This window comes from Scyliorhinus canicula, chromosome 12 (genome assembly GCF_902713615.1).
Source record: "Scyliorhinus canicula chromosome 12, sScyCan1.1, whole genome shotgun sequence".
NCBI classification, from domain to species: Eukaryota; Metazoa; Chordata; class Chondrichthyes; order Carcharhiniformes; family Scyliorhinidae; genus Scyliorhinus; species Scyliorhinus canicula.
Window position 1 is genome coordinate 67,860,837 of NC_052157.1, and position 17,123 is coordinate 67,877,959.

Below are 17,123 nucleotides of genomic sequence, written 5' to 3' on the forward strand. Positions count from 1 at the left end.
GAGTAGGTGGTAAGTGAATAAATTTTATTCTATTCCTAAGGTTTAAAATAGTCCAGCATCTGATGGTAAGGTGAATGAACATATATTTTGCTTTTGCTTTTTCTATATTTGAATAAAATAGTCAAATAGTGAATTGGAATACATTAAGGATGGCAGGAAAGGTGTTGTGTTGCAGCTTCAGTATGTTGGTACCAGTTTGATCCAGGGCAAACATATATGCAGTGAGGGTTTGATGTTCCAGCAGCTTCAGCTCAGAGTTTACTTCTTTGAGGAAGTAACATGTGCTGTGGGTAAAGGGGAACTGGTGGATGTACTGTACTTAGGTTTCCGGAAGGAATTTGATAAAGTGCCACATCAAAGGTCATTGCGGAAAATTAAAGCTCACGTTATGGGGTTCATGTTATGGGGGTAACAGATTGGCCTGGACAGAAGATTAACTAGCAATCAGGAAGCAAAGTGTAGGCATAAATGGGTCTTTTTCTGGGTTGGTGGGAATGTGACCAGTGATGTGGCATGGAGATAAGTGCTGGGACCTCAACTGTTTGCAATTTAGATAATGACTTGGATATAGGGATTGAACTGATGGTTACCAAATTTTCTGACCACAGGTAGGAAAGTAAGTTGTAAAGAGGACATAAAGTATCTGCAAAAGGATATAGGTAGGTTAAATGAATGGGAAAAGAACTCAAAAATTGAGTAAAATGTGGGGAAATGTGAAATTGTCTATTTTGGCAGGAAGAATTTTTAAAAAGCATTTTTTTCTAAATGGTGAGAGATTGCAGAGATCTGAGATGCATAATTATCTGGGTGGATTAATGCATGAATTACAAAAGGCTAGAATACAGAAACAACAAGGAATTGGGAACGCTGATGGAATGTTAGCATTTATTGCAATATGAATTGATTAATAAGTAGCAAGGTTATGTTTCAGTTGTACAAGGCATTGGTGGGACTACATCTGGAGTATTGTGAACAGTATTGTCATCCTTATTTGAGGATAAATGTAAATACATTAGAAGCAGTTTAGTTTACTAGAATAATACCAGGAATGGGTGAGTTTGTCTAATGAGGAAAAGTTGGAGAGGTTCGGGTTGTATCCATAAGAGTTTAAAAGAGTAAGAGGCGACTTGATCAAAACATTTCTGAGGGGCATTGACGGGTTGAATGTGGAGCGGATCTTTCATCTTGTGGGAGGATCCAGAACTAGGGGTCATTGTTTAAAAATAAGGGGTCACTCATTTGAGATGGGGATAAGGAGATTTTTCTTTCTCGCAGTGGATCATTAGTTTTTGAAATTCCCTTCCTGAAAAGCAGTGTAAGCAGAATCTTTGAATATTTTTAAGGCAGATGGATAGATTCTTGGTAAACAAGAGGGTGAAGGGGTATCAGGGGGTTGGGGGAGGGATAGGCAGGATGTGGATTTGAGGTTACTATCAGATCAGCCATGATCTTATTAAATGGTGGAGCAGGCCTGATGGGCAGAATGGCCTACTTTTGCACCTTGTAGGTATGTTTGCAAGTTACCTTTTTACAATGAAAATAATTTTAGTGCCAAAGAGCTCCTGCAGAGGCCCTGCTGATAGAATAAAGGCAAGTCAGTGACATGGTGATGTACCATCAATTGGACGCGAAACACGATGAAGATCCAAACTGTGGCTTTGATCAGCTAGTTGTTAGTTCGGTGGTCGACTACAGAGAAAGGCCGACCGCCGGGAAACCTGGGTACTTATAACCCGCCTCGGAGGCGGGGTCTACTTGCCTCTCGACCAATTGGTGAGCAGTCACATGACTAGTCCCAGCCAATCAGACGAGAGGCACATGACCAGCCAGAGCCAAAGGGAAACCAATGCTCTGCACCAATGGCAGTGCTCCCACTCATATCACCACACATGGTTTCACCTTCTTGTGCATCTTGAGAGAGATAAGATAGTTTTTGTCAAGGTTCATCCCCGAGCTGTTCTGTGATCCCAGGACTCTGTGCTCTGTTGGCTGTTCCCAGGGCCGAACACTGAGACAAACATCAGTTGCTGCTGGAGGAGTCAACTCGGTGAACGACACTCTTTGGTCTGTCCAAAACCTGTTAGTCTGTCCCTGACCCAGTGTTGCAGACTGACACATTCCAAAGCACAGGGCCAAGTACTGAGGGAAGCACTAAAGCTTGGGGCAGCTGCCGCAGAGGCAAAATGGAGGAAGGTCACACTCTTAAGAGTGCTCCCGCCAAAGCTGACTGATTGCATGCAAACTGTGTAAAGCCCCTCAGGCTGCAACCAGGAAATGTTTGACATGAAATGAAAATGTAGATGGTAAACGGAACATACAGTGCCAAATGATTGAGACCCCGAGCATACTGTATCGGATTAAACTGATCAGTGCTGCACTTTATGCCATGTCAAATTTGAACTGTTATGCAATTTATCTTTGCAAATTTTTTGAAGTACATTTTCAGAGAGGAAACACTTAAGGAATGGTGAAACTGGGAGTCAGGATGGCACTTCTGCAATTGATGTGATGCAATGACCCCTTCACCCACCCCCACACACTGATCCACAAATGTGGGCCCATGACAAATCAATAAACATTCTTTTTTTTAAAAATAAATTTAGAGGACCCAATTATTTATTTTTCTCCAATTAAGGGCCAATTCACCTAACCTGCACATCTTTGGGTTGTGAGGGTGAAACCCACGCAGATAATGAACTATAAACATGTCGGGTGTCACATGTCACATACCGTAAAGTTAGGTTTAGAAAAGGAAAATCGTTGTCAGCACAGCTGGGAGAGAAGCATGGAAATGGGGAAGCTGTGGTCAACACAGTCAAAAATGGAACCTTCTTCACTATTGCCAATCCCCATCTGCATAAAGCTGCTTCAGATCAAAGGTCTGTCACGCACTTTAACCAGTTCATCGTTCAGAAGTAGCATCTCCTCCCAGGGTTCATCATCCCCAAAGTGAAAGGATGACATTGAACGTAAATGTACTCCATGTGCAGAATCTTTAATGCGGAGTGGCCAGGTGGTAATGTTGGTAGGCTAATAATTTCAAGACTGTGCCTTTCCCAACCCCCAAACAGTGGCACAGTGGTATTGTCACTGGACGAGTTAGCCAGAGACCCAGGTAATGCTCTGGAGATCTGGGTTCAAATCCCACCTTGGCAGATGGTGAAATTTCAATTCAACAAACATCTGGAATTAAAAGCCGAAAGATGACCATGAAACCATGGCTGATGGTCTTAAAAAACATCTGATTCACTTGTGTCCTTTAGGGAAATAATTCTGCCATCCTTTGCTGACCTGGCGTACATGTGACTCCAGACCCACAGTAGTGTGGATGACTGTTAAATGCCCTCTGAAATGGCTTGGCCAGCCACTCGGTTTAAGGAAAATTAGGGATGGTCAGTAAATGCTAGTCCAGCCAGCAATGCTCACATCCCATGAGTGAATTTTTTAAAGAATCTTCTGATTGACTTGTGATTCTTTTGGGAGGGAAATCTGCTGCCTTTACATGCGAGTCAAGGCCCACACAACAATGAGGCTGATCCTTCCTAACTGCCACACCCCACTGAACTGGGGCCACACTTTCGGAAGTATGTGATAGAAAGGGTGCAGAGGAGATTCACCATGATGCTGCCTGGGCTGGAGGGTTTCAGCTATGAAGATAGGCTGGGTTTGTTTTCCTTAGAGCAGAGGGAGGCACGGTGGCAGTGGTTAGCACTGCTGCCTCACAGCAGCAGGGACCCAGGTTCAATTCCGGCCTTGATGACTGTCTGAGTGGGTTTTCTCCGGGTGCTCTGGTTTCCTCCCACAGTCCAAAGATGTGCAGTTTAGGTGAATTTGCCATGCTCACGTGGGGTTACAGGGCAAGGCACTACCGTGCTAAATGGGATAGACTTTGAACATGTCTAGCAACTCAAGACTGGGCATCCATGAGGGCCATCAGCAGAATTGTATTCAATCACAATCTGCAATTTCAAGGCCCGACATATTCCCCACTCCACCATTATGACCAAGCCAAGGGATCAACCCTGGTTCAGTGAAGGGTACAGGAGAGCATGCCAGGAACAACACCAGGCATACCGAAAAAATAAGGTGTCCACCTGGTGAAGCTACAACACAGGACTACTTGTGACCAAACCGCATAAGCAGCAAGTAATAGACGGAGCTAAGCGATTCCACAACAAACACATCAGATCTAAGCTCTGTAGTCCTGCCACATCCAGCCATGAATGGCGCTGGACAATTAAACTCACTGGAGGAGGAGGCTCCACAAATATCCCCATCCTCAATGTTGGAAGAGTCCAGCACATATGTGCAAAAGACAAGGCTGAGGGATTCGCAACAATCTTCAGCCAGAAGTGCCGAGTGGATGATCCATCTCGGTCTCCTCCGGAGGTCCCCAGCATCACAGATGTCAGTCTTCAGCCAATACAATTCATTCCATGTGATATCAAGAAATGGCTAAAGGCAATGGACACTGCAAAGGCTATGGGCCCTGACAATATCCCAGCAATATTACTGAAGACTTGTGCTCCAGAACTTGCCACACCCCTAGCCAAGCTGTCCCAGTATAGCTACAAACTGACATCTACCCGGCAATGTGAAAAGTTGCCCACGTGTGTCCTGTGCACAGGAAACAGGACAAATCCAACCTAGTCAATTACCACCCGATCAGCACAGTGGGTGTACCTATACCTCAAGGACTGCAACGGTTCAAGAAGGCAACTCACCATCACTTTCTGAAGGGCAACTAGGGAAGGGCAATAAATGATGGTCCAACCAGCAATGCCCACATGAATTTTTAAAAAAGGATGGCGGAGTGGGCCTAGGTACGGTGCTCTTTCAGAATGGCCTCCTTCTGCACTGTAGGGATTCTATGATTCTCAGGCTGGGCGATGGCCTTATGAGGGCCGAGGTGCACAGAATTAAGAGGGCCAAAGATATGGTAGATAACAAGAATCTTTTCCACTTAGTAGGGAGGTTGTTAACCAGTGGGAATAGATTAAGGCAAGGAGCAGGAGGTTTAGAAGGGGTTTGAGGAAAATCTTTTTCAATCAGAGGATGGGGGGATGTGGAAAGCGCTGCCTGAAAAGGTGGTAGAGATAGGAACCCTCACGATATTTAAGCAGCATTTAAATGAGTACTTGAAATACCGTAGCATACAAGGCAATAGACAAAGTGCTGGAGAAAAGGGTTAGAAGAGATAGGTGCTTGATAGCCGGTGCAGACATGATGGGCTGTAGGGCCTTTTTCCGTGCTGTAAAACCCTACCACCAGGCCGAGCCAATTATGCGGATGTACAACACCATTGCAGGAGAAAGCAGCCGGCCTGGACTAGCAGGACGGCGTGGTTCAAGGTGGCAGCTGGCCACCTCTGAGAATAAATTGGCAAAGGGCATGCGATCTATGACTTGTGCCGGAGCTGGGGGGGGGGGCTGCACAATGCGGCCAAGGCAACTTGTAAACTGCTATCAACACTGCGCCTTCCCTTGCGGCCTCGAAAATGCAATGAGGAGAACCGGGCGGCCCGTCTTGCACTCAGAATGTGTTCCATTGACCCTCGCGTCCAAACGTGAAATGGCATCTCTTAGCTTCAGGTAACAACCACCAGAATTTCCGAGAGACATTGTAAGTGATCTGAATCAGACACAAAAAACACCTCCCATGGGCAATTAGGCATGGGCAATGACCTAGCCCAGCGATGCCGACATCCCCAAAATACGGGGTAGGATTTTCCGGTGCCCGGGCCGTGTCTTTCTCGGTGGCTCCCCGTTCGCTGGCGGTGGGAATCTCTTTTCTGCTGCTTGTCAATGGGATTTCCCATTGGAGCTACTCCACACCACCGGGAAACCCATGTTACAGAGAACAGAGACTCCCAGTGGCTGGAGAATTCTGGCCAAGATTTTTTTAAACCCTCAAGTAAATAAATTAAGTCACCATCGTCCCCGATGAACATAGGCTGCTTTCCCCTTTGACAAGGCGAGCTGACTGGTGGTGATTTAACCCGAGGATCACCACACCACAGGCGAGGGGCAAGGTTGAGAAGGCAGAGTCTCCGTGAATAACCTAAGTCGGTGCAGGAATTGAACCCGTGCTACTGGTCTTGCTCTGCATCATGATCCAGCCAATTGAGCTAAACCCTCAAGTACTGTGGAAAGGAGACTGATCGCTATTGTGTTTTACGCAATGCCTATTTTAGTTATGTCCATCCTTCCCATTTAATGTTTTATTTTACTTATATGCATTTTAAACAGCAACTAAACAGCGAATTTACACTGATGTCACTTGGCAGGATTCTCCATTCCTGAGACTAAGTATTGATGCCGGGACAGGATTCGTCGACTTGCACAACAACAAAACTGGCAACCCAACTGGACCGATTCAGCAACTGATAAGGGGCTAGAACCGACACCATGTGGAACACAATCGATTTCAATGAGAAATGGCATGGGATTCATGATTGACACTCTGGAGGCTGTCAAGCTTCAGCCACATATACACATTTCACTCCCCACACACACCATCCCAGCCAACAAGATGGCACTGGTTGTGCTAGAGTGCACACATCCTGCTGATGGGTCGGCTGGGGCCAGTGGGCACCTTGGGGGCTGGCCTAGGGTGGGGACCCATATGGCCTGTGGCCCTAAGTTCACAGTGGGCTGTTAGCAGTGTGTGCAGCTGCATGGCTGCCTTGACGGCCGTGGCAATGTTTTTCCGTGACCATCCATTCTGACCCCACAACTCATCTCCTGACCACCCCTCGCTTCTTACACCAGCCCTGGCAGAAGCCCCCCGCCAGCAGCACGACTGCCAGCAAACTATGGTGATGTTGGACACTTTCCGTATCCTCCCCTCTCTCCCTCAGCGGCTACGGCACGCACTTCTCCATTTTTAAAAGCACAAGTGAACCTCACTGTTGGGGATTTGCCACGGTGGACGGGAGAATCACGGATGCCCTAGAGAATATCGGGTCAGACCCGCTAATGATATGCCAATGATGTTTCCTGTGCACATGGTGTGGAACGCACTGACGCCACTGTTGAGGGACTGTAGAATTGCGATTTAGCCTGATACCGGCGCCCGCCACGATTTTGGCGTCAAAACCAATTCTCCGCCCAATTGCGTTTCCCGATTCTGGTGGCAGCCAATGGAGAATCCCACCCAATATATTTCTGTTTCTGCAATAACTTGACATTTTTTTTAACTCAGTACGATGCAGCGTCAGTTCCTACTAAGTTGTGTCAGTCAGAATGGGGAAGGTTCAGTTCATTGAACGTCATCTTTGAGGAGGAAGATTCGTGGATTCAGTTCCACACTTCTCCATCCCAGACAGTGAGGTAGTATGAGTAAGGCGATGGCAGCGGAACCACAAGTGGCTAATTTCCAGCAAAACAAGGGCAAACCACTTCCAATCTCCAAACCCTTAGTCAAAGGGCACCACTGCCGAAGGGGCATGTGGTATGTTTGTTCCCGTCTATTTATTGAAGCTGCTGATTTTTGTGTTCTGTCATTGACTGCCCGCTCTACTTCCTGTCCGGAAAGGCTGGATTACATTTTCCTTGCTTTAACGTTAATGATTTTAACATTGCACCAGACAAGAAATTTCATCCCACTCAAGAAGGATTTTGATCAATTAAGACTGTGTCACGATGAGTTTGCAACAGGGTCCAGTCATCATTTCCATCCTGGTCTGTATCTTTTCTCGAGGGTTTGAATAATATCAAAGGAATGCGATTTCCCCACAGCAATCCCCCCCCCCCCCCCCCCCCCCCCCCGCCCCACACAGACACACACACCCTCCAAAAAAATATTCTTCACTCATAACAAAAGCAGAAAATGCTGGACAATCTCAGCAGGTTTAACAGTGTCTGTGGAGCAGGGACGGAGCTAACATTTCAAGTCTGAATCACTCTTTTGTTAAAGCCATGATGTGAACACCTGAAGAAGGAGCCGTGCTCCGAAAGCTCGTGTTTGAAACAAACCTGTTGGACTTTAACCTGGTGTTGTAAGACTTCTTACTGTTTTGTTAAAGCAACTTTGTCAACCCGAGGTTTGACAAAGAGTCTTCCAGACCTGAAACATTAGCTCCGTTTTCTCTCTCCACAGACGCTGTCAGGCCTGTGGAAATTGTTCAGCATTTTCTGTTTTTGCTTTGGATTCCAGCGTCCGCAGGAATTTGCTTTGATCTTTATTTTGCTTTAATCATACAACCTATGATGGTACATTATGTAACAGTACACTTCGTTAGGTAAAAGGCAAGGCAGGTTAGTTTCCTTCATGGCAGTTTCTGGCATTTTGAATGCTTTCACCACATTTACAGTTTATATTTGCAACATTCATGGCATGTCAAATATTCAGCCCCAGGGATTTCACCCAGTTTCCTGGCCCCTCGGGCACTATGGTGGGAGGGCCCTTAGACAGCGACCTGCCCCCATTGTGCCTCTGCGGCGGCTGCCCCAAGCTTCAGTGCATCTCTTGGCGTGTAACCCTAAACCCTGGAATGTTACAGTCTGCAACACTCAGTCAGGGACAACTCTTTATGCAGGAAGATCAACAAGTTTCAGGAAGACCAAAGAGAGTCTTTCACCGGGACCAGATGTTCACAGACTCGCTAGTAAGGCACACTCTGCCACCAACACCAGCACAAGAGTCCATCTCGCTGATGGCCAAGAAAGACCCGACTGAATGCGGGTCCAACAGACCCATCTCGCTGCTCAACGTAGGTGCAAAAATACAGGCCACGATCCTGGCTAGGCGACTGGAGAACTGCGTACCAGAGCTGGTCCCAGAGGACTAGAAGGGCTTTGACAAGGGTAGGTAGTTAGCATCGAACATGAGGCATCTACTGAACATGATAATGATCTCACCCGGGGAGAGACTACCAGACGTGATCATCTCCCTGGACGCAGAAAAGGCCTTCAACAGGGTTGAGTAGAAGTACCTCATTGAGGTACTGGAGTGGTTCGGGCTTGGAACAGGTTCACTGCCTGGGTGAAACTTCTGTCCAGCGCTCCCATGGCAAGCATGTGGACCAACACAACCAGCTCCATATGCTTCCTGCTGCACAGAGGCAAAAGGCGGAGATGCCCGCTGTTCTGCTGCTGTTTGCTCTGGCAATCGAGCTACTGCGATCGCCCTCACAGCGTCGAAAAGTTGGAGAGGTATCCAGAGGGGAGACAAAGGGCATAGAGTCGCATTCTATGCTGGATGATCTGCTCCTCTACATTTTGGAGCCCCAAGCCAGCATGGAAGGAATCAGAAGTGTGTATGCCTTCACGGGCTGGAAATCCAACCTGGGCAAGAGTGTAATTTTCCCAGTGAACCCACAGAGGGGGAGGGGGCAGAGTTGGAGGGACTGCTGTTCAAATAAACCCAAAACAAATTCCGCTACCTGGGGATCTAACTTGCCCACAACTGGATACGGATCCACAAATGGAATCTGAAGAGTCTGGTGGAGGAAATAAAAAAGGACCTGCAGAGGTGGGACACACTGTCACTCTTGCTGGCAGCAAGAGTGCAGGTGACTAAGATGAACGTACTGCCCAAGTTCTTCTTCCTGTTCAAATCCCTACTGATCTGCATCCGCAAGGCCTTCTTCAACACGGTAGACAAACTGATCATAGTGTTTGTGTGGTGGCGGGGGTGGGGAGGAAGAAACCAAGGGTCTCAAAAAGGGTCCCATATAGAACAAGACGCATGGGAGGCCTGGCCCTCTCAAACTTGCAGTTCTACTACTGGGCAGCCACAACAGAGAGAGTGAGGATATGGGCAAAGGAGCCAGGAGGTGAGTGGGTGAAGATCAAGGAGGGTTCCTGCATGAAGACGTCCCTCAAAGCCCTTACAATGACAGCATGCCCACCAACCAAACACTCAAAAAGTCCAGTAATGATAGCTACACTCTGGACATGGTACCAATTGAGGCAACACCTCCGCGTCACCAAAGTGTCCACCGTACTTCCCATTTGTAACAACCACAGGCCAGCAACAATGGGGGGCCTCACGGTAGCATGGTGGTTAGCATCAATGCTTCACAGCTCCAGGGTCCCAGGTTCGATTCCCGGCTGGGTCACTGTCTGTGTGGAGTCTGCACGTCCTCCCCGTGTGTGCGTGGGTTTCCTCCGGGTGCTCCGGTTTCCTCCCACAGTCCAAAGATGTGTGGGTTAGGTGGATTGGCCATGCTAAATTGCCCGTAGTGTAAGGTTAATGGGGGGATTGTTGGGTTACGGGTACGTGGGTTTAAGTAGGGTGATCATTGCTCGGCACAACATCGAGGGCCAAAGGGCCTGTTCTGTGCTGTACTGTTCTATCTATCACCTTTTCAAGATGGAGACAAGATGAGGGGACATTGACAGTTAATGATGATAATCATCTTTATTTGTGTCTCAAGTAGGCTTACATTTACACTGCAATGAAGTTACTGTGAAAAGCCCCTAGTCGCCTCACTCCACCGGCTGTTCGGGTACACAGAGGGGGAATTAAAAATGTCCCATTCACCTACCAGCGGGTCTTTCGGGACATGTGGGAGGAAACCGGAGTACCCGAAGAAACCCACACACACACGGAGAGAACGTGCAGACTCCGCACAGACAGTGACCCAAGACGGAAATCGAACTGGGATCTGTGGTGCTGTGAAAAAACAGTGCTAACCACTGTGCTGCCCATCAGAATGGTACCATGCCATTTTGTGCCCAACACAGGATTCTCTGCCACATTAGGAACTCCCTACTGGCAGCATGTGGCAGAGAATTCGCCCCATGATACTGGAATTTCAGATATATTGTAATACAGTAATTGGTACAGTAAGGGTTAAAAGCCTGGGTGAGTGTGTGCATGACTGCTGCAGCCATGTTGCAAAATAATTCTGATTCAAAAGGCAAATATGTTTTGGGAGCCAGAGGTGCAATTAGGGCATCATAAAAAGCTTGGGTTAATGCAGTTTTGTTTGGATTAAGGGGGGGTCCCTGTAGAATTAATTATATTTCAGCTTGGTAAAATGATGTAATTACAGAGTGGAGCTAAGGTATCAGGAATCTTTCAGGAAAGCAGAGTTTCATTTTGAGAGATAGATGGAGCTGTGAGCAGAAGTCAAGCATTTTGCTCTCACTGCAGTTACGTTAAAGATATGTCTGTAGACAGGATAGCAGTTTCTTTCCTAGAAGTTCAGGTTTGTCTGATTAGAAGGTGGGCTGAAACAAGTTGAGAAGCATCTTCTAGAAAACACGGCGAGAGTTTCTGCATAGTTCTTACAGGAGTCAGGTCTTTTCATTAAAGCATTGTCAAAAAATCTCTTTTCACAATGAATATCTCTGTAAAGCAGGTACTCCTGATTGCTAATGGGATATAACAGGGGATTCAAAGCTGAAATTTTGTTTTAATTGAGTGTGAATAAAGATAGCAGTTAAGGGTTACTCTACCACTGCATTGATTAGCATTATTTAAGAAGTAATGGAGGTTACTTTTCTTCTGCAATGTTAAAGATTTTAATTCTATGTTAGGAATAAAGTTTGTTTCAATAAACCATGGGCTGCATTCTCTGCAGTCAGAATTCTCAGTTACGCCTGCAGCGCACCCATGCCTGGGGATTTCCTGACAGCATGGGGCTGTCCACAATGGGAAACCCCATTGGCCGGCTGACAGGACAGAGAATCCCACTCCAGCGGGGCCACGCTGCACCAGCGTAATGGAGAATCCCACCCCATATCCCTAGTTCTTTGTGCAAGCGTTCCTGGAATGAGAATTCTTTCCTCAAAGTCTTACAAAATTAAAATGAAAGATTGAGGTTTCTGCCCAGTATCCTAGCCACTGTTTGGGTCTGGTCCGGGATCATATCAATATCATGCTAGCTGCCTGAGCCTGAGGTAAAATAAGGATGGAATCTCATGGGTGATCAAATACTGAAAATAGATTTCTACACTTTTTGGGGATAATGGTTTCACTCTTAGGGTTTAGACTGCCAGGCACTTTTCTTCAAAGTTCCTCAGCAATCAAGGGGAATTCTCATCATATACCAAACAGGAGCAGGAGGACACTATTTTGTCCCTCGAGCCTGCTCCGCCATTTGCTAAGATTGTCAAACTGGCACCGTGATGTGGAATGGATAATGTCAGACTTTAGAGTTATTGAAATTAATTCTTTCCCCAGAATTTAACAACGATTCCCATTGCCTGAAGAACCTGTGGAAATGACAGGATGTCCCCGTGGACTGGGTCACAGGAAGCCACAGAACCATTACAGCACAAGAGGGAGCCATTTGGCCCATCGCACCTACGACGGTCCACCATGTCGAATATCCTCTCCTGCTTGATTTTGAGCAGCGTTGTTGCTGTGGGTAAGTTTTGGAGATGTGATTCTGCTTCACTGATGTAAACGGTTTCCAGATTATCTCGACGTTCATTGTTGGAGCACACACCCACACACAGCAGAGTCCAGTTTATGTTGTGATTTTTTTTTTGTGCAAAAACACATTAAACTATTTCTCCAAAGTCAAAGTTCTCCCTTGTTTCCTCACCGGGACAGATAAGCAAGACGGAACAACAATTTACACTGCACTGGAAGAGAGTGCTGATTGATTTGGCAAGTGGACACATGACAGTGCCTTGTCCAATGAGAGGTGGCCGGCCTGCTTTTAACTGAAGCAAAAGCTTGGCTATTAACAGTTCTCTGCTGCACCAACCATGACAACGCCTCCACCAATCAGAGTCAATTTTGTGAAGGCGACGGCACCTCAGACTGTCCCCCCTTCACCAGTCCATAACATATAGGCAACTGCTCCCTCACCTATGAATTCTCTTTGCCTCACCACAAATGCTGTTCATGATCAACATCTGTGATGAATGTAGGAATTTCAGATATATTCTATTGTATATATTTGGTGCAGTAAGGGTTCAAAGCCTCGGTTAGCGTGTGTATGCCTTCTGCAGATGTGCTTGTAAAAGTCTGCTTAAAGGTTGGGAGCCAGGGTGCAATTAAGCCTGCGTATAAACTTGGGCTAATGCAGTTTTGTTTGGATTTGGGGGGGCTCCCTGTGGAGTTAATTAGACTTCAGCTTGGCACGGTTATGAGGTAACTGAGTGGAGCTACATTATCAGGCATGTTGCAAAAAAGCAGGTGTGTAAAGTTTGAAATGGAGTTATGAGCAGGAGTCAGGCATTTTCCTCTCACTGCTCCTCTCACTGCAGTTCAGTTAAAGATATGCCTGTAGACAGGTCAGCAGTTTATTTCCCAGTGGTTCAGGCTTGTCTGATTAGAAGGGGAGCTGAAACAAGTTGAGAAGCCTACAGCTTGAGAAGAATACAGCCAGAATATCTGCATGGTTCTGACCAGATTCAGGTCTTTTCTTTAAAGCTGTACCAAACATAGAAATATAGAAAGTAGAAGCAGGAGGAGTCTATTCGTCCCTTCGAGCCTGCTCCACCATTCATTATGATCATCAAGTTCAGTACCCTAATCCTGCCTTTCCCTCCCCCCCATATCCTGTGACCCCTTTAGCCCCAAGAGATATAGCTATTTTCTTCTTGAAATTACACAACGTTTTGGCCTCCACTACTTTCTGTGGTAGCGAATTCCATAGAGTCACTACTCTACGGAAGCTAAAGAAATTCGGCATATGCATCGACTCAAGGGCAGCATGGTACCATAGTGGTTAGCACAGATGCTTCACCGCTCCAAGCTCCCAGGTTCGATTTCAGCCTGGTCAACCTTACTGCACTCTCTCCATAGCAAGAACATCCTTCCTCAGATAAGGACACCAAAACTGCACACAATACTCCAGGTGTGGCCTCGCTAATGCTCAATACAATTGTAGTAAAACATTTCTATTCCAATACTCAAATCCTCTCTCTATGAAGGCCAACATACCGTTTAGAGGAGGTGTGCGCGGGAGGATTTTTGCATAGAAGGTAGTGGGTGCCTGGAACCTGCTGCCGGAGGAGGTGGTGGAAGCAGGTTAGGTAATGACGTTTAAGGGGGGTCTTGACTAATACATGAATAGGATGGGAATAGAGGGAGACGGACCCTGGAAGTGTGGAAGGTTTTAGGTTCAATGGGCAGCATGATCGGTGCAGGCTTGGAGGGCCGAAGGGCCTGTTCCTGTGATGTACTTTCCTTTGTTCTTCATTCATTGATGTTAGGTTCACTGGTCTATAGTTCCCTGTTTTCTCCATACCTCCCTTTTTGAATAACAGGGTTACATTCACTCCCCTCCAATCTCTAGGAACCATTCCAGAGACCAAAGAATTTTGGAAAATGAGTATTAATGGACTTACTATTTCTAGGGCCACTTCCTGAAGCACTCTGGGATGCAGATTGTCAGACTCTGGAATTTTTCCACCTTTAATCATGTTAATGTACCAAAAACCATTTCATTTCTGACACTAATTTCCTTCAGCCCCTCACTAAAACTTGTGTTTCGCAGAACTTCTGGTACAGTCAAGCCTTCCTTTGTGAAGACAGAAGCAAAGTACAAATTTAGTTCCTCAGCCATTTCTTTCTTTCCTGTTGTGAATTTCCCTATTTCTGACTGTCAGGGCCCTAAATTCATTTCTATCAATCTTTTTCTCTTTACATACCTATAGAAACTTATACAGTCAGTTTTTCTGCTCCCTGCTAGTTTACTTTAAAATTGTACTTTCCCGACTGTTTACTGTTTTAAAGGTGCCATGTGGTGTATTTTTTGTGGGCAGTTTTGCCGGGGTGGTGGGGGGGGCATTTATGCTCAGAAAGAGACGGGGGTTAACACTTTCCTGTGTACACAGCTGGAACTGTATTGTACCTGGAGCAGCCTTGCGGTGCTGTTTGATGTTTACATCTTTTTTGATCTTCCTATCTTAGTGGGACTGCTCCAGTGGGTTGGAGTGTGGGATGGTGTGCTGGGGAGTGGGGGGATGAGGTCAGGGAAACAATGGGAGTGGGACAAGTGGGCGCCATAGCAATGAGTCACCAGGCTAGCAGATTGGCTAGTCAAGGGAGTCAGGTGGTGGGGGAAGAATACAGCCAATGGATGGCAGGGGTGAGGTTACCGGGGGGATGTTGCTAGGGGGTGGAGGAGGGGGGGGGGTGCTATTCTGCTGACGTCGGGGGGATCTGAAGTAGGTAATGGGAAGGAGATTGAGGGTGGAGGTGGTCAGGAGGCGAGCCAAGAAAGGCGTGGCGCACGGGCCGGGGGCGGGCCCGAGAAAGGTTATGGCTGACCGGCGTGGGGGGAGGGTGGGTTGTGCCCCCCAACCAGGCTGATCACCTGGAATGTCAGGGGACTAAATGGGACAGTTAAAAGGGCACGTGTGTTCGCGCATTTGCGGGCTCTGAAAGCGGACGTAACTATATCGCAGGAGACACATCTGAAAGTGTCTGACCAGACTAGGCTAAGGAAGGGCTGGATCAGCCAGGTCTTCCACTCAGACTTGGATTCTAAGTCCAGGGGGGTAGCAATTATGATCAATAAGTGGGTTCAGTTTGAGGTGGAAGGCGTAGTTGCAGATAACGAGGGCAGATTCCTTATGGTAAGGGGCAAACTGGAGGGGAGAAGAGTGGTGCTGGTGAACATATATGCTCAGAACTGGGGCGACGTGGACTTTATCAAAAGAGTGCTGGGGAAGATCCCGGACCTGGACTCACGTAGGTTGATAATGGGGGGGGGTACTTTAATACGGTCCTTGACCCGGGGCTGGACCGGTCGTGTCCCAGAACGGGTAGACTCCCAACAATGGCAAGGGAGCTGAAAGGGTTCATGGAACAAATGGGGGCAGTGGACCCATGGAGAGCCAGACAGCCGACGGGAAGGGGTTACTCGTTTTACTCACATGTTCATAAAGTATATTCTAGGATTGATTTTTTTATCTTGAGCAGGGAGTGTGTAGGGGAGGTAAAGAATATGGAATATTCGGCAATCACTATCTCGGACCATGCTCCGCACTGGGTGGACCTGCAGGTCAGGGGGGTGAATTACCAATGCCCGCAATGGAGGGTAGACGTAGGATTGTTGTCAGAGGAGGGGACATGTGAGAGACTTCGGAAGTGTATGCAAAACTACTTGCAGGTGAACGATACGGGGGGAGGTTTCAGCAGCGACCCTGTGGGAGGCGTTGAAGACAGTAATGAGGGGGGAGCTGATCTCAATTCGGGCTCACAGGGTCAGGGCGAACAGAGCAGAAATGGACAGATTGGTTAGGGAAATTTATCGGATAGACGAGGAGCATGCGGAGTCCCCGGGGGAGGACCTACTCAGGGAGAGACGGAGATTACAGGCGGAACTGTGGGTGCTATCCACGAGTAGGGCCGTGGAGTAACTTAGGAAGGCGAGGGGAGTGGTGTATGAGCATGGGGAGAAGGCCAGCAGATTGCTAGCGCAGCAACTCAGCAAGAGGGAGGCGGCCAGGGAAATAAGTAGAGTGTTGATGGGGAGGGGAGCAGAGTGGAGGACCCGGCAGGACTGAATAAGGTATTCCGGGACTTCTATAGTAAGCTGTATACTTCAGAACCTCCGCAAGAGCCGGAGAAGATGAAACGGTTCCTGGACGGGCTAACATTCCCAAAAGTAGGCAGGGGACTAGTGGACGGGCTGGGGGCCCCGATTAGAGCGGAGGAGGTATTGGGGGGCTTAAAGGCCATGCAGTCGGGGAAAGCCCCGGGGCCGGATGGATACCCAGTAGAGTTTTACAAGAAGTTCTCGGAGATAGTGGGACCGGTCTTGACTAGGGTTTTTAATGAGGCAAGGGACAGAGGGTCCCTGCCACCGATGATGTCACAAGCCACCATCTCTCTGATATTGAAGCGGGACAAGGACCCGGAATCCTGCGGGTCATGCAGGCCAATCTCCCTGATCAATGTGGATGCCAAGCTCCTGGCAAAGGTCCTGGCGATTAGAATTGAGGACTGCGTACCGGAGGTGATTGGGGACGATCAGACAGGGTTTGTGAAAGGCAAGCAGCTGACAGCTAACTTGAGAAGATTGCTTAATGTGATCATGATGCCCCCGAAAGGCAAGGAGGTGGAGGTGATGGTGGCAATGGACGCTGAGAAGGCCTCTGACTGGGTGGAGTGGGGCTATTTGTGGGAGGTGCTTGGACGGTTTGGGTTTGGGGAGGGACTGGTGAATTGGGTCAGACTATTGTACCAGGCCCCAAAAGCTAGTG

General features: G+C 47.6%; 1 protein-coding gene across 3 annotated transcripts in view; it reads left to right on the plus strand.

The window, feature by feature from the left end:
- LOC119974550 overlaps nucleotides 1–17,123 on the plus strand; it is a 41,064-nt gene that overhangs the window by 7,633 nt on the left and 16,308 nt on the right. For all 3 annotated transcript variants that reach the window (XM_038813536.1, XM_038813534.1, XM_038813535.1), the window contains exon 2: nucleotides 12,136–12,322. In XM_038813536.1, coding sequence (XP_038669464.1) covers nucleotides 12,184–12,322 — 139 coding nt within the window. In that variant the 5' untranslated portion in view covers nucleotides 12,136–12,183. The remainder of the gene's footprint in view (nucleotides 1–12,135; nucleotides 12,323–17,123) is intronic.